The following is a 23,091-nucleotide window of genomic DNA, read 5'->3' as shown; positions in this document are numbered from 1 at the left end:
TTACCACTCATATCACCTGGGAAGCCCAAAGAGATAGGTAAGAAGCGGGTTTATTTGAAAGAAACGCATACCACAGAGTGTGGGCCATCTCAGAAGGCAAGAGTGACCTTGAAATGTGGCACGAAGTGCTCAGTTGCCTCAGTTTTGTCTGACTCTTTGCAAGTCTCTGGAATGTAGCCTGACAGGCTCCTCTGTCCATGGGATTCTCCAGGGAAGGATACGGGAGTGGGTTGTCACGCCTTTCTCAAGGGGATCTTCCTGACACAGTGACTGAACCCACATCTCTTATATCTCCTTCATTGGCAGGCAGTTTCTTTTGCCACTAGCGTCACCTGGGAAGTTTGAAATGTGGTGTGGTTAGCTTTTATGGGGCACTTCCCTGGTGTCTCAGTCGGTAAAGAATCTGCCTGCCATGTGGGAGACCCAAGTTTGATCCCTGGGTCGGGAAGATCCCCTGGAGAGGGGCATGGCAGCCCACTCCCGTATTCTTCCCTGGAGAATTCCATGGACAGAGGAGCCTAGTGGGCTGCAGTGCATGGGGTCGCAAAGAACCAGATGCAACTGAGCTGAGTGACTTAACACTTTCAACTTTTCACTTTCACTAGCTTCTATGGCTTGGGTAATTTCATAGGATAATGAGTAGGAGGATTATTCCAACTCTTTTGGTGAGGGGGTGGAGATTTCCAGGAACGGCCACTGCCAACTCTTGGGTCCTTGATGGGTGGCCTTGGAACTCTTATGGCGCCTGTGGGTGTGTCATTTAGCTAGCTGATATGTTACAGTGAGCATGCACTGAGGCTCAAGTTCTAGCTGAAGTCTGCTCGTCCTCCGTCTTGAACGTATTTGGTTCTAATCAGTTTATGTGGATGGGTTCCAACATCCTCCTGTCCGTGGTTGGTCAGCAGCTAGTTGTGATTTTGATGTTCTCGCAGGAGAAGATAAGCACACGTCCTTTTACTCCACCATCGCTGTGGCGTGCAAAGTCGAATTAGTGACTGAACAACAGCAATGACTGTTTATGTTGTGTCCTTGGTCTGTGTCATTCTTTTAAAGGTCATGCCCTGCCTGCTTCACTCCTGTTTCAAAAACATTTTGCCAAGTGAAAAAGCCAGATACATAAAGCCCTATATATGATTCTATTTCCATGAAATGTTGAGACAAGGGAAACCTATAGAGACAGAAGTGGATTAGTTGAGAGTGAGAGCTAAAGGGTGTGAAGGTTTCTCTTGGGGGTTGATGAAATGTTCTAGAATTGATTGTGGTGACGGTTGTACAACTCTGAATATACTAAAACCCACTAAATTGTGCACTTTAAGTAGATGACGCATATGTGACTACATCTTAATAAAGCTGTGACTGAAAAAAAGAAAGGTGGTTTGAAAATATTAAATGCCCCAATAGAACATGCCAGTCTTCGATCCTGGCACCCTTGGATGGTCCTGTGTCCATGCTAAAGAGACATCTCTATGCTGGGGATGATTTCCTCCATGGTCAGATCATCTGGGCTGCAAAATGACTACTTATTGTACTGCTTTTGAAGTTACACTAGTTTCTGGCTATTTTTCTTTGCTGTGCCATGACTGTGTGTGGATTTTGATTGGAGAGGGAGGTGGTTACAGAGATAAAATAGTTCTGGCTCACACTTGAGTCCTTTCTTTTCAGCATAATTTATTCTAATGGATTATCTCTGTTTCACCTTATCCCCCTCTTCTCTGGAGGAAGTTTGGGGAGCGTGAGTTTCCAGCAGTGCGCTGTGGATCAGAACCGTGGCTTTCATTACCAAGGGCAATCATTTCACTTACTACCCCACTGCCACCGAAATTAAAGCTCATTAAAAAGGGAACGCATGACAAACCCAGTGGCACTGAGAGAAACTTACCAGTCTCCAGTTCCACCTGCCAAACTTTAACAGAAATGAAAGGAAAGATAAAAAAGATAGCAGAGCTGAGTGGGAGGGAAAGAACCTGTGGACTTGGGGAACCAGTCAGACTGTCATCAGGAATGAAGGTGGGAGTCAGTATGTATCATATTATCAGTCGGCTTACACTAAGCCTGGATATGAGAGTTGGACTGTGAAGAAAGCTGAGCGCCGAAAATTGATGCTTTTGAACTGTGGTGTTGGAGATGACTATTGAGAGTCCCTTGGACTGCAAGGAGATCCAACCAGTCCATCCTAAAGGAGATCAGTCCTGGGTGTTCATTGGAAGGACTGATGCTGAAGCTGAAACTCCAATACTTTGGCCACCTCATGCGAAGAGTTGACTCATTGGAAAAGACCCTGATGCTGGGAGGGATTGGGGGCAGGAGGAGAAGGGGACAACAGAGGATGAGATGGCTGGGTGGCATCACTGAATCGATGGACATGAGTTTGGTAAACTCCGGGAATTGGTGATGGACAGGGAGGCCTGGCGTGCTGCGCTTCATGGGGTCGCAAAGAGTCGGACACGACTGAGTGACTGAACTGAACTGAACACTAAGTCTATGGGGTGTAGCTACATTGTTGTGATTTGTGGTTTGGGGGGAGTAACAAAGGAGGGTAAGATGTGCTGCTCACCGGCAGTTTATAACTTAGAGGTGTGAGTTAAAATATTGTATTTACAAATTTTAAATTTATAAAAAAATAAATACATCATAGAAGGTGAGATGCTAACTCGGGGCACAGTTCCACAGGCTAGTTTTAATGAGGCATTAACTACTAAAACCCTCAGAGCAGATTTCGAGAGCAGCAGAGGGGTGGGTTGGAGGCACCGGTGCTGAGGAAGGTTAGGGGAGAGGGTATCACGGAGGAGGAGGTGGCGGCATCAGATGTAAACACATCCCAGCGTAGACAGGAAGGGTCCTTTCAATCTTGTTCATTCTTATGCTTCGGGACATTTATTGGAGGCATTAAGACTTGTATGTAATTTTCCTTTCTTTTATTTTTAATATTTACTTATTTGGCTGCCTGGGTCTTAGTTGCGTCATGTGGGATCTAGTTCCCCTGACCAGCGATCGAACTTGGACCTCTTGCACTGGGAGTGCAGTGCACTGGACCAGGGAAGTCGCACAATTTGCATGTTGTGATAATGTTGTATTGGGAGTAAAAATGAAAACAGGAAGGAGTTTTATCAGAGAGTTTTTAGACATCTTTCCCTCTGTCCTCTTCCACCCCCACCTCAGTGGGATGCTCAGGGTAGCGGCCACGGCTTTGGCATGAGGAACTCGAGCAGACCAGCCACCCTGGTTTCCCTTTCCTCTCCTCTGCTCCAGGAGGAGAATTTGCACCAGCCGCTCCATGGTTCTGCATTCCACGTGGCGTCGTTCAGTTGCCAAGTCGTGTCCGACTCTTTGTGACCCCATGGACTACAGCACGCCAGCCTTCCCTGTCCCTCACCATTTCCCAGAGTTTACCCTGGTTCATGTCCATTGAATCGACGATGCTATCCAACTATCTCATCCTCTGCCATCCCCTTTTCCTTCAGCCTTCACTCTTTCCCAGCATCAGGGTCTTTTCCAAGACTGACTCTTCGCATCATGTGGCCAAACTATTGAAGCTTCAGCATCAGTCCTTCCAATGAGTATTCAAGGTTGATTTCCTTTAAGATTGACTGGTTTGATGGCCACGTGAAAAGCTTGAGGAAATTAAAAGCCATGGATGAGATTGTGTGGCCGAGGTTCAGGTCTCAGTTTAGTGTTGGAAAAGACAACAGTCAGTTTAGATAAATGACTGTGAGAATCTCCTTTGCCTCTGCTGCTGCAGGTTTCTTGAGCCGGTCCACTGTGTGTGTGATCAGGGTGAACCTCAGAGGGGCACGGTACTGTCCTCAGAACTGGCGGGTGGATGGAGGCAGGGTCTGACCTCTGAATGCCACTTACCATTCCTGTCTTACACCTCTTGGTTTATTCGGTATAGCATGTAGCTGTGAGTTCGGGCAGTGGGAAGAATGATCTGGAAAAGATGAGCAGCATCCTGGAAGCTGTGCCGCAGGTCAAGTTTATTTGCCTGGATGTGGCCAATGGGTACTCAGAGCATTTTGTGGAGTTCGTGAAGCTGGTCCGGTCCAGATTTCCAGAACACACCATCATGGTAAGTGTGATGGGATGACCCTCTAGATGGGGAAGCAGAGAAGAATTACATGGTGTGTTGGGGAAACTGTGTTCTCCTGGGAGCTTTTGGTGCCTTCTTTCTAGAAGAATAGTTGAGAATCAGTGGGAAAAGGACAGGCAGCAGCTGCGAAGATCTGAAAACTGGCTCAGCTATAAAAAATAAAATCCAGATCAACACCATAGGGTGTTGGCTCCTTGTCTTTGCTAGATATCATCAAGTGTTTCTTACCATGTGAGACCTTTATACCAAGGTATATGTCACTGCTTAACAGAGTCTATTTTAAAAAATAAAAACAACACAGTTGGCTTTCTCTTTATCATATTTGTCATCTCTGCCCCACTCTCCTTGCTAGTAGAAAAGTCTGCTGTGAGGGTTGAAATCCACAATATGAACATTTTGCAATAGTCAGCTATTCATAAATCAGTTGGTGTATTGTTTTATCTAGGATCTTTATCTTTGAACTTTCCTACCTTTTGAGGGGGTTATTTTTACTAATTTTTAACACCTTTACTGGTGAGAATGTATATGTGTTATCCTTGGGAAACATAGATTTATAGAAAAATGAACTAGAAGCTTTAGGGTTAAATTCGGGCTTCTGGAAAATCTATATTGTAGTTATGTATCTTTATTGGTGTTAATTAACATGGTGATTATTGATTGACCACTAGATAATTTACCTAACTCTCCTTTTATAAGTTTTTTTAACCCAGTTCTTTTCTTTTTTAAATTTATTTTATTGTATAGTTGATTTACAATGTTGTGTTAATTTTTGCTGTATAGCAAAGTGCTTTAGTTTTACATATGTGCATGCTACTGCTAAGTCACTTCAGTTGTGTCCGACTCTGTGCGACCCCATCCCTGGGATTCTCCAGGCAAGAACACTGGGGTGGGTTGCCATTTTCTTCTCCAATGCATAAAAGTGAAAAGTGAAAGTAAAGTCGCTCAGTCGTGTCCGACTCTTCGTGACCCCATGGACTGCAGCCCACCAGGCTCTTCCGTCCGTGGGATTTTCCAGGCAAGAGTACTGGAGTGGGGTGCCATTGCCTTCTCCATCATATGTGCATATATACATTTTTTCCGTAGTCTTTCCTGTTATGGTATATCACAATATGTTGAATATGATTCCCTGTGCTATGCAGTAGGAGCTTGTTGTTTATCTGCTCTGTACATAATAGTTTGCATCTGCTAATCCCAAACTCCCAAACCATCCTTCCCCAGCCCCTCTTCTACCCTGACAAGCACAAGTCCGTTCTCTATGTCTTCCTTTTATAAATTTTTAACTTATCTTCATATTTCATCATTTTAAGGAAGTTGGGAGACAGGAGTTAGCATTTCTGTTGACAAAGATAAATCACCTGTGAAGGATTTCCAGAACATTTAAAAGATATATTTTTATTTATTTCTGGGCATGCTGGGTCTTTGTTGCCGCTCGAACTTTTCTGTAGCTGCAGCCAGTGGGAGCTACTCTCTAGTTGCGTTGCACGAGCTTCTCATTGAGTGGTTTCTTTTCCTGTGGAGCACGAGCTCTAGGGAACGTGGGCTCAGCAGTTGCAGCTCCCGGGCTCTAGAGCACAGGCTCAGTAGTTGTGGCTCTCAGGCTTAGTTGCTCCGTAGCATGTGGGTCTTCCTGGACCAGGGATTGAACCCGTGTCTCCTGTATTGGCAGGCAGATTCTTTACCACTGAGCCACAGGGCAGCCCCCCAACATTTTTGAGATAAGTACTTTTATGCTTTCCAAGCAAGTGAAAAGAAAGCATCAAGTATTGTCCCGAAGTCAACCAGCTGTACCGTGTTTGAAGTTGGGGAGAAACAGTCAGATTCATTTCACCCCCATAGTCGTGCTACCAGCATTGTTGTATTTTGATAAAGAAACACCATTTATTGAGTTCCTCTCATGTTTCTCAGAAGGTAGAGAATTCACCTGCAATGCAGGAGACCTAAGTTCAATCCCTGGGTTGGGAACGTCCCCTGGAGAAGGGAGTGGCCACAAGCTCCAGTATTCTCGCCTGGAGAATCCCTTGGGCAGAGAAGCCTGGCGGACTGCGGTCCATGGGGTTGCAAAGAGTCAGACACGACTGAGTGACTGACACTTTCACTCCCGTGTTTCAGGAGGCTTCCGTCTGGTCTTTCTTTTTACATCTCTGTAAAGAGTAGGAACTGTTGTCCCAGGTTTATTGCAGATGAGAAATCCTTATTCCTGATCCTTCGACTTTGGGATTTTCACAAGGTCATACCCTTGTGAGTGTGGCACACCTTAAGGAGTGGCAGAGCTGAGGTTTGAGGTCAGGGCGGTCAGAGTTCAGAGTCCAGGCTCTGCCCCTGGAGACCTGTAAACATGCCCCATCCTTGCTAACTTTAGCGATGAAGTTCCTTCCATCCACTGGGCCGTACACGTTACCAGTTTCCTGTTTCTCCGTCCTGAGCTGGGCAGCTTCCTCAGGCTCCTGTCATGACCCAGCAAGGCGCATGTCTCTAGTCCTGAGGCCCCAGCTGGTTCTTGTGCCCCTCGTCATCTGTGGAAACGGAGGAATGAGAAAGCTGGCCTCCCGGGAGGGCAGAAGCCCCCTCCCCTCAGCTGGGACCTGGGAGCCCTACAAACATTTGGTGTTAAACGCAAACTCTATGCAGTGAGGGCTGAGATGGTAGGAAGAGCAGGACAGATATTTGCGCAGGAGGAGTCCTTTGTCGATTCCTTCTGGTGAGTACTTCTGGGTTGCTGTTGACATTTCCTCTGATCTGAGGTAGTGGGATATAGATCTTTCCAGATCATTCCAGTTCACCTCTGGTTGTTAGGGACCAGAAGTTACACTTACTGAATGAAGCAACCTCGTGATTCTACTTTTTTGTCTTGGATAATTGACGTATTCAGTTGTGAAATATGGCATACATTCAAACAAGTGCATAAAACATGGGTGTTTAATAAACAGTCATAAAAGCAGGGGCCCTTCAGCGTACCTCTGCAACGCCTCCTCCCACCTCGGATGAAAGCCCCTCTCTGCCTGATGCTCATTTCCTTCCTTGAGTGTCCCCGGTTTTGCCATCTACCGATGCATGCCTAAACAACACCGCTTAAGTTTTGCCTATTTTCGAACCTCATATAAATGGTGACTCTACTGCATATCTTCTGGGTCTTCTTTGCTTCTGTAGTCCATTGCGATGGCTCACATCGTTTTGTGGAAGCTGTGGGGTCATATACTGTTCCTGGGATGAATCTTAACCCCATCTCCCAGATGCCTCCCTTGCCCTTGACCTCTTGCTCTGCTTCGATGCTGGTTGTACCAGCATTAACATAGCTGAGGGTGCCTGATGTCGGTGTGGTCACATGAGCAACATGGTTCGGCTGAACCATGGTAGGGACATCACCTACCTTCTGAAGCTCATTCTTCTCCCCTGTGAAAAGCTGGTAGAGATAAAAATGCTTGGAGCATCATCATGGGGATCAGATGGGCTGATGGCAAGTGTGCAGTAGTCACCCAGTGGCAAGTCGGCAAGTACTGAGGGCACGTGCTCTGGGAACTGAACCAGAGGCGGAAGGCTGATGGAGAAGAGAAATGGGGGTGTTGTGAGGGGCGTTATATGAGTTTTAAGAAGAAGGAGAAAACATGAATCACTTTTTGAAACAAGGATAGTGTGAGCAAAAGTTCCCCAGCGCCCCAGAGTTTGCCATGCACCCTGCACACGGTTGCTGGGGAGTTTTAGCTCACAGCTGGCTGTACCCAGGACTGAGTGGGCTGCCTGTTGTGGAGCCTGGACTCCAGCTCCAGGGAGAGGACCAGGGGAGACGGGTGGTGCAGGAAGGAGGCGGGCTGTCAGGGCAGAGGAAGGGGCGTCAGCAGTGCCTAGGTTCTGCTGGGGTGGGAGTGAGGCGAGGAGGGGGAGATTGACACTGAGTTCCCAGGCACCCTGGGCGCCCAGGAGTGCTGAGCCACACGGAGGCCCCACCTGCTCTGTGCGTTTTCCCCGGGGAGGCAGGGGTGGGGTGGGTGGGTGGGGGGTGCGGGGGTGATGCTTCTCAGTGTTCCTCGGCAGCTCCTGCTGACTGCCCAGGTGGTGTGTTCCCAGTGTTGGGATTGGTCTCCCCAGTGATGAGCAGGAGGCTCTAGCCTTTCTCCCCCGGCTGCTTTACCTACACTGACCCCTCAGATTCACGTGGAAACCTCCAGTGCTCTTAACACCCTTGGTCTTTAGGAAGATAATTTTCCTCGTAGCATTTGGAGGCATTGTGAGGATGCGTTTGTCCACTGATGGGGAACTAAAAGGTATATAACTTGGGATGCCAAGTGCTGTCCTGATGACTACTCTGCAGTGAACGAAAGGGCGGCTCAGAGCGTCTTGGCAGAGCCCCAGTTCCAGGCTTGCTGCTCCCATTGCCCAGCACATCTTGGATTCACATGGACCATTTGCCTCTTACCTTTCACCTAAGGAAAGGACTGCTGCAGGTCAGGAGGGAGGAAGTGGGGATGTTTAGAGAACGTCACTGGCAGAAAAGGGTCTTGTGAAGGTGCTGGGTGTTAGAGTGTGACACGTCCTCTGGGCCTCTGCCTGGTGACTTTCCGAGAGGAATGGGAATGGTGTGTTCTTGGGTGGATTCCAGGGACTGTGGAAAGAGGCACTAACAAGGACCAGGCACTTGTCTTTTATGGTAACTCATGCTCGAGTAAGGCTAAGAGCACCTACTTTAGTTGGTGGGAGGCTTCAGCCTAGAGGGGTCAAGAAACTTATTGATGTTCACGCAGCCAGTTAGAGGTGGGACTGAGTTAGATGGTGTGTCCCAGGGTCTGGAATCCTCCATTCCAGCCCCCCCCCCGCCCCCGCCATTACACCATGCTGCAGCCAGACCCCCTACCAGCTCAGGCTCCTTGTGGCAGAGAGGTTCCTATGTTGGGTCTCATGTGTGTGTTCAGTTGGGTCCAACCCTATGGACTGTAGGCTCCTCTGTCCATTCAGTTTTCCAGGCAAGAATACTGGAGTGGGTTGCCATTTTCTCCTCCAGGGGCTCTTCCCAACCTAGGGATCGGACCCATGGTGTCCCCTGTCTCCTGCATTGGCAGGCAGATTCTTTAGCACTAGAGCCACCTGCGAAACCCAGGTTGGGCCTAGAAAGTGCTTTCATGCTGGTGGCTCTTTCTGATCTGGCCCTGAGGACACAGGCTTGTGACACCTAATCTGTTCAGAGAGACTAGCTCTGCTCCCCCGGGGAATGTCAAGTCAGCCACTGTTGGCAGACTCCTGGGAAGCTGTGGGCATGTCCTTGGTCTTTCTGTGTGTGGCCAGTGGCTCAGGCACCTGTCTGGATTCTTCTCCAGCATTTCATGGTCAGACAAGGTTCTGAGTCACACGGAGGCCCCGCCTGCTCTATGCCTCTTCCTGGGGTGCCAGTGGGGTGGGTTGGTGGTGGGTAGATGCTCTTCAGTGTTCCTCGAAGATGGTGGCCGTGGGCACCCGAATTTACCTCCCTGAAGTGCAGACACCCTCTCAGGCCAAGTTAGCCTAGATTTCCTGGTTCATCCTCTCTCTGGAACTGGTGTAAACTGAGACTGCGGCAGAAGCTAGGAAGGGCCCCCGAGATGCAGCTGATGTGTGTCTCTGAGAGTCACACAGTAAATTCAGTTGCTTGTGTTTTTCACGTGAAAGGTGGTTATTGCCTTGGTGGCATCTCCTACTGCCTGGAATGCCCAGGTAAATAGAGGGATATCCTCGGGTGCATGGGGGAAGACTCTGGCATTAATGTTCCAGCCCCTTCTGTTAGGAGTTGGCCCTCAGGCCAGATTCAGTCTGCTGCTGTTGGCTTGTTGTTCATTTGCTCAGTCATGTCCGACTCTTTGCGACCTCATGGACTGCAGCACACCAGGCTTCCCTGTCCTTTGCTGTCTCTTGGAGTTCGATCAAACTCATGTCCATCGAGTCGGTGATGCCATCCAACCATCTCATCCTCTGTCGTCCCCTTCTCCTCCTGCCCTCAGTCTTTCCCAGCATCAGGGTCTTTTCCAATGAGTCAGTTCTTCATATCAGGTGGCCAAAGTATTGAAGCATCAGCATCAGTCCTTCCAATGAATATTCAGGGTTGATCTCCTTTAGGATTGACTTGTCTGATCTCCTTGCAGTCCAAGGGACTCTCAAGAGTCTTCTCCAGCACCACAGTTCAAAAGGATAATTTCTTCTGCACTCAGCCTTCTTTATGGTCCAACTCTCACATCTGTACATGACTAATGGAAAAACAATAGCTTTGACTATATGGACCTTTGTAGGCAAAGTGATGTCTCTGCTTTTTAATATGCTGTCTAGGTTTGTCATAGCTTTTCTTCCCAGGAGTGAGTGTCTTTTAATTGCAAGGCTGCTGTCACCATCTGCAGTGATTTTGGAGCCCAAAAAATAAAGTCTGTCACTGTTTCCATTGTTTCCCCATCTATTTGCCATGAAGTGATGGGATCAGGTGCCTTGATCTTAGTTTTCTGAATGTTGAGCTTTAAGCCAACTTTTTCACTCTCCTCTTTCACTTTCATCAAGAGGCTCTTTAGTTCTTCTTTACTTTCTGCCATAAGGGTGGTGTCATCTACATATCTGAGGTTATTGATATTTCTCCCAGCAATGTTGATTCCAGCTTGTGCTTCATCCAGCCCTGCATTTCACATGATGTACTCTGCATGTAAGTTAAATAAGCGGGGTGACAATATGTTAACATACAGTATGTTAACATACTCTTTTCCCAATTTGATTCTAAATGTTACTTCTTGACCTGCATGCAGGTTTCACAGGAGACAGGTAAGGTGATCTGGTATTCCCATCAACTAGAACACTTCCTAACACCATACACAAAAATAAACTCAAAATGGATTAAAGATCTAAATGTAAGACCAGAAACTATAAAACTCCTAGAGGAGAACATAGGCAAAACACTCTCCGACATAAATCACAGCAAGATCTTCTATGACCCACCTCCCAGAATATTGGAAATAAAAGCAAAAATAAACAAATGGGACTTAATGAAAATTAAAAGCTTTTGCACAACAAAGGAAACTATAAGTAAGGTGAAAAGACAGCCCTCAGATTGGGAGAAAATAATAACAAATGAGGAAACAGACAAAGGATTAATCTCAAAAATATACAAGCAACTCCTGAAGCTCAATTCCAGAAAAATAAACGACCCAATCAAAAAATGGGCCAAAGAACTAAACAGACATTTCTCCAAAGAAGACATACAGATGGCTAACAAACACATGAAAAGATGCTCAACATCACTCATCATCAGAGAAATGCAAATCAAAACCACAATGAGGTACCATTACACGCCAGTCAGGATGGCTGCTATCCAAAAGTCTACAAGCAATAAATGCTGGAGAGGGTGTGGAGAAAAGGGAACCCTCTTACACTGTTGGTGGGAATGCAAACTAGTACAGCCACTATGGAAAACAGTGTGGAGATTTCTTAAAAAACTGGAAATAGAACTGCCATATGACCCAGCAATACCACTTCTGGGCATACACACTGAGGAATCCAGATCTGAAAGAGACACGTGCACCCCAATGTTCATCGCAGCACTGTTTATAATAGCCAGGACATGGAAGCAACCTAGATGCCCATCAGCAGATGAATGGATAAGGAAGCTGTGGTACATATACACCATGGAATATTACTCAGCCGTTAAAAAGAATTCATTTGAATCAGTTCTAATGAGATGGATGAAACTGGAGCCCATTATACAGAGTGAAGTAAGTCAGAAAGATAAAGAACATTACAGTATACTAACACATATATACGGAATTTAGATAGATGGTGGCGATAACCCTATATGCAAAACAGAAAAAGAGACACAGAAATACAGAACAGACTTTTGAACTCTGGGGGAGAACGTGAGGGTGGGATGTTTTGAAAGAACAGCATGTATATTATCTATGGTGAAACGGACCACCAGCCCAGGTGGGATACATGAGTCAGGTGCTCGGGCCTGGTGCACTGGGAGGACCCTGAGGAGTCGGGTGGGGAGGGAGGTGGGAGGGGGGATCGGGATGGGGAATACGTGTAACTATATGGCTGATTCATGTCAATGTATGACAAAACCCACTGAAATGTTGTAAAGTGATTGGCCTCCAACTAATAAAATAATATTAAAAAAAAAAAAAAAAGAATTTTCCACAGTTTTTTGTGATCCACACAAAGGCTTAAGCATAGTGGATGAAGCAGAAGTAGATGTTTTTCTCAAATTCTCTTGCTTTTTTGTGTAATCCAGCGGATGTTGGCAATTTGATCTCTGGTTCCTCTGCCTTTTGTAAATCCAGCTTGTACATCTGGAAGTTCTCAGTTCACATGCTGTTGAAGCCTAACTTGAAGGATTTTAAGCATTACCTTGCTAGCATGTGAGATGAGTGCAGTTGTGCAGTAGTTTGAACATTCCTTGGCATTGCCCTTCTTTGGGATTGGAATGAAAACTGACCATTTCCAGTCCTGTGGCCACTGCTGAGTTTCCCAAATTTTCTCATTCTATAGAAAGGAATTTTTTTGGCAAAAGACTTCTGAAGAGCCAGTAAAAAGTGGGTAGATAACTTACTGTTTAACGGGTACAAAATTTCAGTTTGGGATGATGAAAAAGTTCTGGAGATGGATATTTGTGAAGTTCCTTTGTAAACCTTCCAGTGACAAGGACAGGTGGATCTGATCCGCCCCACTTTATAGCAGGATAAATGGAGACTCGGAGTGGATGTGATTTTCTTAAAATTACCCAGTGAGTGGGAGGGTCATCAGTCAGGCCCAGCTTTCTGAAGTTATCTTGCCATAGATGTCTGGGTCCAAAGGAGAACTGGAAGAATTGGGGCTGGTTTTTGCCCAGAGGACTTTTTAAATTTATTTTTAAAAGTTTTAATTTTTAAAACAAATTTTATTTAATTTTTGGCTGTGCTGGGTCTTTGTTGCTGCACAGGCTTTTCTCTAGTTGCGGCTGGCGGACATCTCATTGCGGTAGCTTCTCTTGTTGCAGAGCGTGAGTTCTAGGGTGCTCAGGCTTCAGTACTTGTGGCGCAGAGGCATAGTCACTTGTCAGCCTGTGGGATCTTCCCGGACCAGGGATGGAAGCCACGTCTCCTGCATTGGCAGGAGGATTCTTAACCACTGAGCCACCAGGCAGGCCCCTAGAGGCCTTTTTAAAATGATACAGAAGTACGTGAAATGTTCGTTTTGTCCATTTTATGTGTGTTCTCTGGCCCCTCCCACCTGCCCTGGACACGGAGGAGCAGGAGGTGGTGCCCCGACAGCGCCTGGCCTCCCTGGGGAGAGGGGGGCCTAACAGAAACCTCCACCTGTCTGCTCTGGGACCCAGCTGGGGGCTGCAGCTTCTGTTTGTCCTGGCTGCCCCGGTCGTGACCGAGCCGGACATGCTGCCACCTTCTGAGCCTGTGGTATCCACTCCCCACAGGAGCTGTTTCTGGTCAAGATAAGCCGACTGCTCGCTAATCATCCCCGGCCAACTACCCCCCCAACCCCAGCGCATCCCACCCCGAGCCCACCGGCTGCCTGCGCTGTGGGCTGGGCTTCCCCCAGAACCTAACCACACTCCCGGAGTCTCTCGCGTTTCTGAACTTGACTTCTCCTTTCAGCTTTTGTGTTTGCCTGTCTTGGTTTCAAACTTGGACAGGTTTTTGTTCCTGTCAGTGGACACTCACCGTCCTCTCCTAGCGATGGGCATCCTTGTTGTGTGGTCCTCGGGCTGAAGGCATTTCTGGTCCTCGGGCTGAAGGCATTTCGTCATCACTCTGGGTTTCATGCTCAGCCCTCAGGTGCCCGCCTCTGGTTCAGGAGCCCCGGCGGCAGCTCAGGGGACGTGGGGACACCTTGAGAAGCCCCTGGGCTCTTCCAATGGCATCAGCTCCCTCCACACTTTTAAACTTACCTTGACCTCACATGGTTATACTTGCTATGTCCATCTGAGGTGACTTGCATTGACTTATTTGGTATAAAGTGAACCCTTTTAAACTGGTCTGTAGGCAGTACCAGAATGGAGAGAAAAATCCACAATGACAGTGAAACCTTGTAGGGAGCTTCAAGTAGCTTCTTCAGGTGTTTTATTTTTAACTTCTAATTAATTTTTACTTGTAAAATTTATTTTGAATTCTTAGCAAGTCAACCAGGGAGGAAGAATGAGAGCTTGGTGTGCCGTTTCTTGGGTTCCTGTGTGCATGCTAAGTCACTTCCGTTGTGTCTGACTCTTTGCGACCCTATGCATTCTATCTGCCAGGCTCCTCTGTCCATGGAATTCTCCAGGGAAGAGTACTGCAGTGGGTTGCCACGCCCTCTTCTAGGGCAATCTTCCCGACCCAGGGATCTAACCCGTGTCTTCGGCAGCTCCTGCACTGCAGGCGTTCTTTACCACTGAGCCACCAGGGAAGCCCTTCTTGGGTTCCTACTAAGTTCTTTTCCAGGTTCAGAGCTGTATGCTTAGGAGGAAAAAAAAAAAAAAAAACCCTAAGAAAACAGAAACTATAACTTTCAATTGTAAAAGTAATGCAGTTTCTACTGTCAAATCCAAGAAATTGTAAGGAATTATTGATAAAAGTCAGAATATTCCCTCACCAGGACATGTTTTATCAGCATTTTGGTGTATGTTTTCATCTATACATATACTTGTTTAACAAAACTGAGATCTTACTATTTCCTTCTGTTTCTCCTAACATTATACTGAAAGCATTTAAACATTTTCCCATGGCATCAAACCAATCTTAAAAACATCACATGGGTTGGCCAGAGATTGTCAAACCATTACCATTTGGGGGAATGTATTTGCAGTTTTGCACTGTTAACAGTAATACATGTTTGTAGTTAAATCCTTGACCTCATCCATAATTATTGCCTTGAGAGAAAATCCTGAAAGTTATTGGATCAAAGGATATACATACTTTTCATTTCTGTATGCGGGCAAATTATTTTCTAGGAAAACTTGTACTGGAGTAGGCATTCCACTGGCAGAGAATGAGTGTCTGTTTTCAGCATTTAGTTTTTATAATCACTGACAATTTGTTAAGTGAAAAGTGGTACCTTGCTGATATCTTCATTGAAATTTGATTGCTGGTGGAGGTTAAACACTTTCCCTGTGTTTATTGGCCACTTTTATTTCTCTCATTAGCTCATATCCTTCCGAAGTTATTCTGTGCAGTGCTAGCATTTTTCTTGTAGATTTGGAAAAGCTCTTATAATGTTAATCTTCTTCGTAATTTTAAATCTTTTTCTCCACCAGGTTGTTTATTAGTTTTGTTGATTGTATGTATGAGTGTGTGTTTATGCAGGTTTTTAACTTTTATGTAGACACATCTGTCTTTATGTTTTTTCACTTGTATGTGTATTATAAGTATTCAAAGTTTTCCTCTAAATCTGGGAGGAGACAACTTTTAATTTATCTGAAGCTTATTTTGGTGCAAGGTATGAGTGATAATCCATATCTGTTTCTGAAAGCTCCCTTTCCCCCCAAATTTCAATATTTATGTCTATTGAAATATTGTTCCTTTCCTCTGTGACATGAAATGCTGTCTTTATCATGTACTGCATTCTCATATCTTCCTATCCTTTCTCCAGGCTATCATTTTCCATTGTCAAATGCTGTTGGGATTAAAGTAACTTTGAGCCATCCTCATCACCCCTTTCGAAGATCCTTTTATACAAAGTTAAAAGTCACGTTGTCTAGGTGGAGAAAGAAAAATTCTCCTTGGAATCAATTCAGTGAAAAGACACTTGGGGCTTCAATGCCAAAAAAGAAGTTGGATGAGTTAGGGATACACTGCCCAAAATAAGACTTTGCACAGTTGTGAAAATTCAGACAGGCGTCCTGCCAAGTATTCTATGTACCAACTGAAGAATCCACAGGCTAGTGAGTTGTAATAAAAAGGGCTATTTTTATGTTCCCAGGCTCCTGCAGTGAAAGAACATGCACTGTTTTCAAACCAGATGCATCCTTCTGGTTTTTAGTTTCTACCACTTCCTGGCTTATGGGTTTATTCTTAGGACCACAGTTTCATGTTGTTCTGAAAATGAAGTATGTTCCAGTCCCCAAGGTGCCTAGGGTTCACCTGCCTTTTCATATCTCAGTGGGAACCACTTGACCCTAGGATGGGTTTAGTTCAACCCAGTCGTTCAGTCGTGTCTGACTCTTTGCAACCCCGTGGACTGCAGCATGCCAGGCTTCCCTGTCCATCACCAGTTACTGGAGCTTGCTCAAACTCATGTCCATCAAGTCAGTGATGCCATCCAAGCATCTCATCCTCTGTCATCCCCTCTTCCTCCTGCCTTCAATCTTTCCCAGCATCAGGGTCTTTTCGAATGAGTCAGTTCTTGGCATCAGGTGGCCAAAGTATTGGAGTTCCAGCTTCAGTATCAGTCGTTCCAATGAACATTCAGGGCTGATTTCCTCTAGGATGGGATACCCAGTTATTTTCCCAACTGTGAGGTTATCAGTACTTCCCTAATTCTGGGTTCTGTTGGTTCCATAGAAGTTCTCCAGGGGTTTTATACACTGTGAACCACAATTAACATTTTAATCAGCTCAGAGAGTGTTTCATTGTGTTTATTTTATATATTTGGGTTCCCTGTAAGAGTTTGTCTTGCCTGACCTAAAAGGTCTTAAGGTCTCTTGGAGTTCTAAAGTCATGTAGTTCTGTAAATTCCTCATGCTGTCAGCTCACCCAGAGGTAGCCTGGGGTGTCCAATTCTGTGTTCTTGTTAATTGTTGTTATTTAGGGTTGTTTCCAAATTTGCTGGTGTACTGAGTGCAGCACTTTAACAACATCATCTTTTAGGATTTAAAATAGCTCAACTGGAATTCTATCACCTCCACTCACTCGGTTGGTGGTGATACTTCCTCAGGCCCAGTTGACGTCATACTCTAGGACGTCTGGCTCTTGGTGTGTGATCACACCATCATAGTTAATTGAGAAGAAAGGAAACCTGGAGAAAACCCTAAGCCTCCAATTGGCTGAAAGTTGATTCAGGGATTGGTCCCTTGTCTTCTCCCGATTTTTACTTTTGTCCCCTTGGCTGCCTGATGGCCTCAGAACCAACTCCTCCTTGTGCTCAGGTGTGGGGCTCCCCCGTCACTCGCCTTTGTTCCTCCAGGAGTATCTCCTGATCATGAACTATATTCTTTCTATCCCAGGCAGGGAACGTGGTGACTGGAGAGATGGTAGAAGAGCTTATTCTTTCTGGAGCAGATATCATCAAAGTGGGAGTTGGACCAGGTAAGACTTGCTGGGAGCACAGCGGAGGGTGTGTTGGGGTCTAGCATTTGTGGGGACCAGAGGGAGGATTGGGGTCTAGCACTTGTGGGGACCAGAGATGCCCAGAAGGGACCTCAGGAATGATCCAGCCACAGGTTTAAAGCACATTTCTTTTGGAAGTATTGTTGAGCTTCTGATTGGAAGAGGCTCCTGATTAGAAATATCACTGAACTGCTTTCTGATGCCTCTGGGAATTTCTGAATGAACTTGAATGTGACTCAGTTCAAATAAGGTCTTGGTGAGCTCATGAGTGATCCCATTCATCTTGAAGAGAAAGGTGAGGGATGAAGAGCTCACGGGGACAGTTAATGAATGTGGATGATTCCACTTTATGTGAATGTTTGAGGGACCCCAAACATTGCAAATAAGCCTGCAGCTGAGGCCACGTTTGAACTTGACTCATGGCCCAGGCAGTTATAACCTTTGGCTCTTCAGCTGATACATATCCATCTCAGATTTTGCTGCATCCTCCCAGGCCTTCTCTCCCAGGACCACCAGTGGCATTCTGAGTAGAGGAATAAGGTGGCACCTTTCTACCCTCTTCTGGGCAGATCTGTTTCTCTTGGGGCCACTTGATGCTGACTTTCCCTTTTGGCCAGACAGGTGCATGAGCTTCCACATTTTTAACTTCTTCATATTAAAAATTTCTTCTTGCACATCCACGATTAACCAAACACTAAAATGGGAGAGGAGGAAAAGAGATATACATTTTCATCTGGGAATGGAAAAACAGCAAAGCTTTTTTTTTTTTTTTTTTTTTAACAAATACCACGCTCTCAGAAGACACTACCAAAAAAGGAAGCAAACCATAATCTAATATGAGAGGAGGCAGAAAAGATGGCTGTGTTGTGACCTGGTACAGTCATCAGCCTTGAGGGACCAGGATCGGCAGGAAGAGACTCTTAGGGAAGGAGAGCCCTGTAGGCTTGTAAAAGGCCCTAAGCATTTAAAAAAATAATAATTTTATCTACTTTTGGCTGTGCTGAGTGTTCATTGCTGTGCAGGCTTTTCTCACATTTTGGTAGACGGAGGCTACTCTCTAGTTGTGGTGCAGGGGCTTCTCATCGTGGTGGCTTTTCTTACGGAGCAGAGATTCCAGGCACGTGGGCTCAGTAGTTAAGGGCGCTCAGGCTCAATAGTTGAGTCACATGGGCTGAGTTGCTCCACAACATGTGGGATCTTCCTGGACCGGGGATCAAACTTGTGTCTCCTGCCTTGGCAGGTGGATTCTTTACTACTGAGCTCCACCGGGGAAGGCCAGGCCCCAAGCTTTTAACACACAGCGAGGTTCTCAAGGGTGGGCTTTTGATATTGCCACTCACCCAACAATCTCTAATAGTGTGAGCAAGAGGAGAGAGAGCTGTGGTCTTTACTGAGTGTCTGTCGTCATTAGAAACTCGGTGCTTAAGGCCTGTTCTTGCTTACAGGGTACTGTCCTCCACTTAGAATGGGCTGTAACAGACCAGGCTTGTGATGGAGTCAAGTAGGCTAACAGTGTTAGACCAGGAAGACTCTTTCTCTCCCTTCAAAGTAGAGCACACACCGATCACCTGTTTCACCACATAAATGTATTGAGTGTCTCCTAGCTGCCGTAGAGCTGGATGGGTGCTGTACATACAGGGTGTGAGGTGTGTAAACCGTCTTCTTGTTCCTCAGGGCTCTTCTCCATGTAATCTTGAGTATCCAGCTGCCCTTGCTTCCTTCCCATATGTCCTCTATGTACACAGTCTCCTTCCCCCGAAGATTTATTGTCCTTCTGCTGTCAATGTGTGCCTCCCAGGCTGTCTGTTTAGAACAGAGGTGACCAAAGGGAGTAAGAAGCTCTCTTTGAGCCTAATGTATTGGAGTCATTTCTATAAACCGATTGGAGATGATGTTTACATTTCATGAACTCTTGAGCATAAAAACAGTGGACTTTGGCCATCTAGATGACAGCATTAAATAAGGTTCATCATGGAACAACTCCTGGGACCGGGGGAAAAAAAGCATTAAAAATGTGCCCCACGGCCACTGGGGCTGGGAGGAAGTGGGTAACCAATTTCTTCCTTCAACTTGGGGGTTCATCAGGACCACTCCCCCATCTTGTCCCTCACCCGTGCAGAGCTCCAGGCCCTGCAGCTGAGTCCCTGCCCGCCCTTGAGGATCTGGCAGTTGAGTGGGAAAGGAGAAAGGCCGATTCTGAACCAGAACTAGAGGTTGTAAAGCTCCAGTGTCTGGGGCAGGGGTGCCTTGGTCAGGAGGGAAGCTCCACAGCCCCCAGGGAGCGAGTGGCCGTGTTGTGAGGATGGACAGAAGGAGATGGCTCCTCCCTGTAACTGGATGCGGGAGAAGGCAGCTCCCCTGGTCCCAGTGTCCCTGACGGAGCCAGGCCTCAAAGTATATATATAGCCTTGGCTCTCGACCTGTCGGGAGAGGTTTCTGGGCAGCTGGGAAGCCACTAGTGATGGTGGGGAAAAGGAGAGGAGGCAGAGGCTTTGCGCAAGTCTGGTGGGAGTGGAGGAGTTCACGCTCAGCTTTTACACTGGCCCATAGGCAACACCCCCAGACAGGCAGGAGCAAGGGAGTGAGTGAGTGAGTGGTGAAGCGTGGAGACAGAGATGTGACTCATTCATTCTTGAGTTCAAGCATTCTTTCAGTGACTATTTATAGCGGCCTTATTATGCACAAAGGTCTGTTCTCAGCGCTGGATCCACAAACAATGAATATCCATGGAGCTTACCCTCCAGCAGAGAAAACAGATCCTCAGTTCTTACACAAATAATGACTTAAATGCTCTTTTTGAAACGAGCAGCTGTGAAGAACAACATCCCTGAGGCAGTGACATTGAAGATGAAGCCTGGGAGATGAGAAAGGCTTGGGCAGACCAGGGGGTTGGTTCAGAGCGGAGCGCTCGGGAGATAGAGCATCACATACAGGGGATCCCCGAGGTGGGAGGAAAGGAAAGGTCAGCGAGGCTGGGGGGTGCCAAGTGGGGTGGGCGGAGAGAAGAGGGGACAGGCGGGTAGACAGTCCAGAGCTTGAGCTGCCTGGCCTCGGAGCAGGCGCTGGTCTGCTGGGAGGGAAGGGGAGCTTGGGCACGGAGACATGCTGGAGAGGCCCGTCTGATTCAGCCTGGACCTAACTGGGCTGATGCACTGCAGACAGTGAACTAGGACTGGAGTTGACCATGGGGAGGGCAGAGGTCAGGGGGAATGAAGGCATCAGGGTGGCTGGTTTGAGTTCTTCAGTGGAAGCTGACCTCAGTGGCCGGGCTGGACAGGGTGAGAGATGGACCAGGAGAGGGTGAGGACCAGGAGGCTGGCGTGTGTAGAGGCAGAGCCAAGGCAGAGGGCAGCTGTGAGCATGCCCTGGGCGCCGGGCCCCTTTGCTCAGCGGCTTACTGGAGGCCGGGCAGTCTTCATCCCCTCATGTCATTTCATCTCCATCACAGCCCCATGAGGTCAGTGCTTTCATTTCCACTTTTTAAGCGAGGCACTGAGGCTTAGAGAAGTGAGTCATTTGACAGAAGTTGAAGGTCAAAGAGGCTCAAGGCCGTGGGAGGCGTCTGAAGGTCCCTTGTGGTTGTGTGGGAAGTGAGGGAAGGTGGGAAGGAGTAGAGTTGAAGGTTGGGAAGTCGGTAAGAGGGAGCTGATGTCATGGAGAGTAACGGTGACCAGTGTAGGGGGGCATGTCCTGGACCTGAGCAGATGAGGGTGATGCGGCCTGGAAGGGATCAGTGGCCAGGATGGTGGTTATAGCCACCTCTGCTGAGCTGCGGGGGCCACCCTGCCCCAGGCCCCGCCTGCCTTCACCCAGTGCCCCCCCGCCTCCAAGAAATGGGGGTACGGCTGCATGATGGGAGAGGAGGCTCATTGTGTCGAGTCCTGCTCAGTCCTAACCATCTCTCTCTGGGGTCCCCCTCCTCCTCCATCCAGGTTCCGTGTGTACCACCCGCACCAAGACGGGGGTGGGCTACCCCCAGCTGAGTGCTGTGATCGAGTGCGCAGACTCGGCCCATGGCCTGAAGGGGCACATCATCTCGGTAGGTGTCCGAGGGGGAATGGGGGGGGCGTTTCCGGGAGGCCCTTGCTCCCCGGCTGCCCTTCACCTCGTTGGTGACCCTGTGGTCTCAGGAGCCAGCTGGGGACCATGCTCGCAGCGTTCAGTGACACTCAACAGAGGTACAGGCCCTGTTTCCCGGGGACTGCAGGAAGGGGGCGGCTCCTTGGTCAGTAACTACTCTGTAGTCAGTAATGGCTGGAGGTGGTGCGTATCATGACGGGGTACATGGGGAGCTTTGAGAAAATGAGAGGGTCACGTGTTCTCTTGCTAGGGCTCGCTGTAACAAAGTGCCCCTTACTGGATGACGCACAAGCTGGAATCAAGATTGCCAGGAGAAATATCAATAACCTCAGATATACAGATGACACCACCCTTATGGCAGAAAGTGAAGAAGAATTCAAGAGCCTCTTGATGAAAGTGAAAGAGGAGAGTGAAAAAGTTGGCTTAAAGCTCAACATTCAGAAAACTGAGATCATGGCATCTGGTCCCATCACTTCATGGCAAATAGACGGGGAAACAGTGGAAACAGTGGCTGACTTTATTTTTTTGGGCTCCAAAATCACTGCAGATGGTGACTGCAGCCATGAAATTAAAAGACACTTACTCCTTGGAAGGAAAGTTATGACCAACCTAGACAGCATATTAAAAAGCAGAGACATTACTTTGTCAACAAACGTCCGTCTAGTCAAGGCAATGGTTTTTCCAGTAGTCATGTATGGATGTGAGAGTTGGACTATAAAGAAAGCTGAGTGCTGAGGAATTGATGCTTTTGAACTGTGGTGTTGGAGAAGACCCTTGAAAATCCCCTGGACCATAAGGAGATCCAACCAGTCCATTCTAAAGGAAATCAGTCCTGAATATTCATTGAAAGGACTGTTGCTGAAGCTGAAACTCCAATAGTGTGGCCATCTGATGTGAAGAACTGATTCATTGGACAAGACCCTGATGCTGGGAAAGACTGAAGGCGGGAGGAGAAGGGGAAGACAGAGGATGAGATGGTTGGATAGCATCACCGACTCAATGGACATGAGTTTGAGTAAACCCTGAGAGTTGGTGATGGACAGGGAGGCCTGGCGTGCTGCAGTCCATGGGGTTGCAAAGAGTTGGACAGAATTGAGTGACCGAACTGAACAAATAAGAGAAGTATATTGTCTCACTCTTCTGGAGGTCAGAGGTCCAAGATCAATGTGTCAGTAGGGCCACGAAGCCTCCAGGGAAACCCCCGTTCCAACCTCCAGAGTTTCTGGTAGTTGCTCGGCTAAGGACACCAGAGCTCCAGTTTTCACAGGGCACCCTCCCCGCATGCACGTCTGCCTTTGTGTCCAGATTTCTCCTTTTTATAAGAACATCAGTCATATGGGACTAGAGCCCACCTTCTCCAAGGCGACTTCACCTTAGCTACTCACATCTGCAGAGCTGTAAGTGCTCTGGCCGGTCACCGGTTTCTGTAGTCAGTGTGGGTTCGGTGAGATGCTGGGGGCAGAAGTTAGATTATGTGGGTGGAGGGGTATATGGATGGAGGTGAAGCGAGTCAGTGATCTAACAGCACTGTTATGGAGCTCCTGGAAGGACATCACCCCAGTACTCAGCAACTAAATATTACAGATTGAATGCATGTCAATTTAACCCTCAGTTTATCTGTCATTCTTCTCTACCTTTATTGACATGACCATCATTCAAGTAGTCATCACATCTGTCTCCTTCTAGGTGAGA

The 23,091-nt window shown here is 47.2% G+C and overlaps 1 protein-coding gene across 2 annotated transcripts in view; it reads left to right on the top strand.

Annotated features, from left to right (window-relative positions):
- GMPR (guanosine monophosphate reductase) overlaps positions 1–23,091 on the top strand; it is a 58,411-nt gene that overhangs the window by 13,482 nt on the left and 21,838 nt on the right. For both annotated transcript variants that reach the window (XM_065911948.1, XM_065911947.1), the window contains exons 4-6: positions 3,893–4,066; positions 17,217–17,298; positions 21,252–21,358. In XM_065911948.1, the coding sequence (XP_065768020.1) occupies positions 3,893–4,066; positions 17,217–17,298; positions 21,252–21,358 (363 nt within the window). The remainder of the gene's footprint in view (positions 1–3,892; positions 4,067–17,216; positions 17,299–21,251; positions 21,359–23,091) is intronic.

This window comes from Muntiacus reevesi, chromosome 20 (genome assembly GCF_963930625.1).
Source record: "Muntiacus reevesi chromosome 20, mMunRee1.1, whole genome shotgun sequence".
In the NCBI taxonomy this organism is placed as follows: Eukaryota; Metazoa; Chordata; class Mammalia; order Artiodactyla; family Cervidae; genus Muntiacus; species Muntiacus reevesi.
This window is presented reverse-complemented; position numbering and strand designations above follow the sequence as displayed.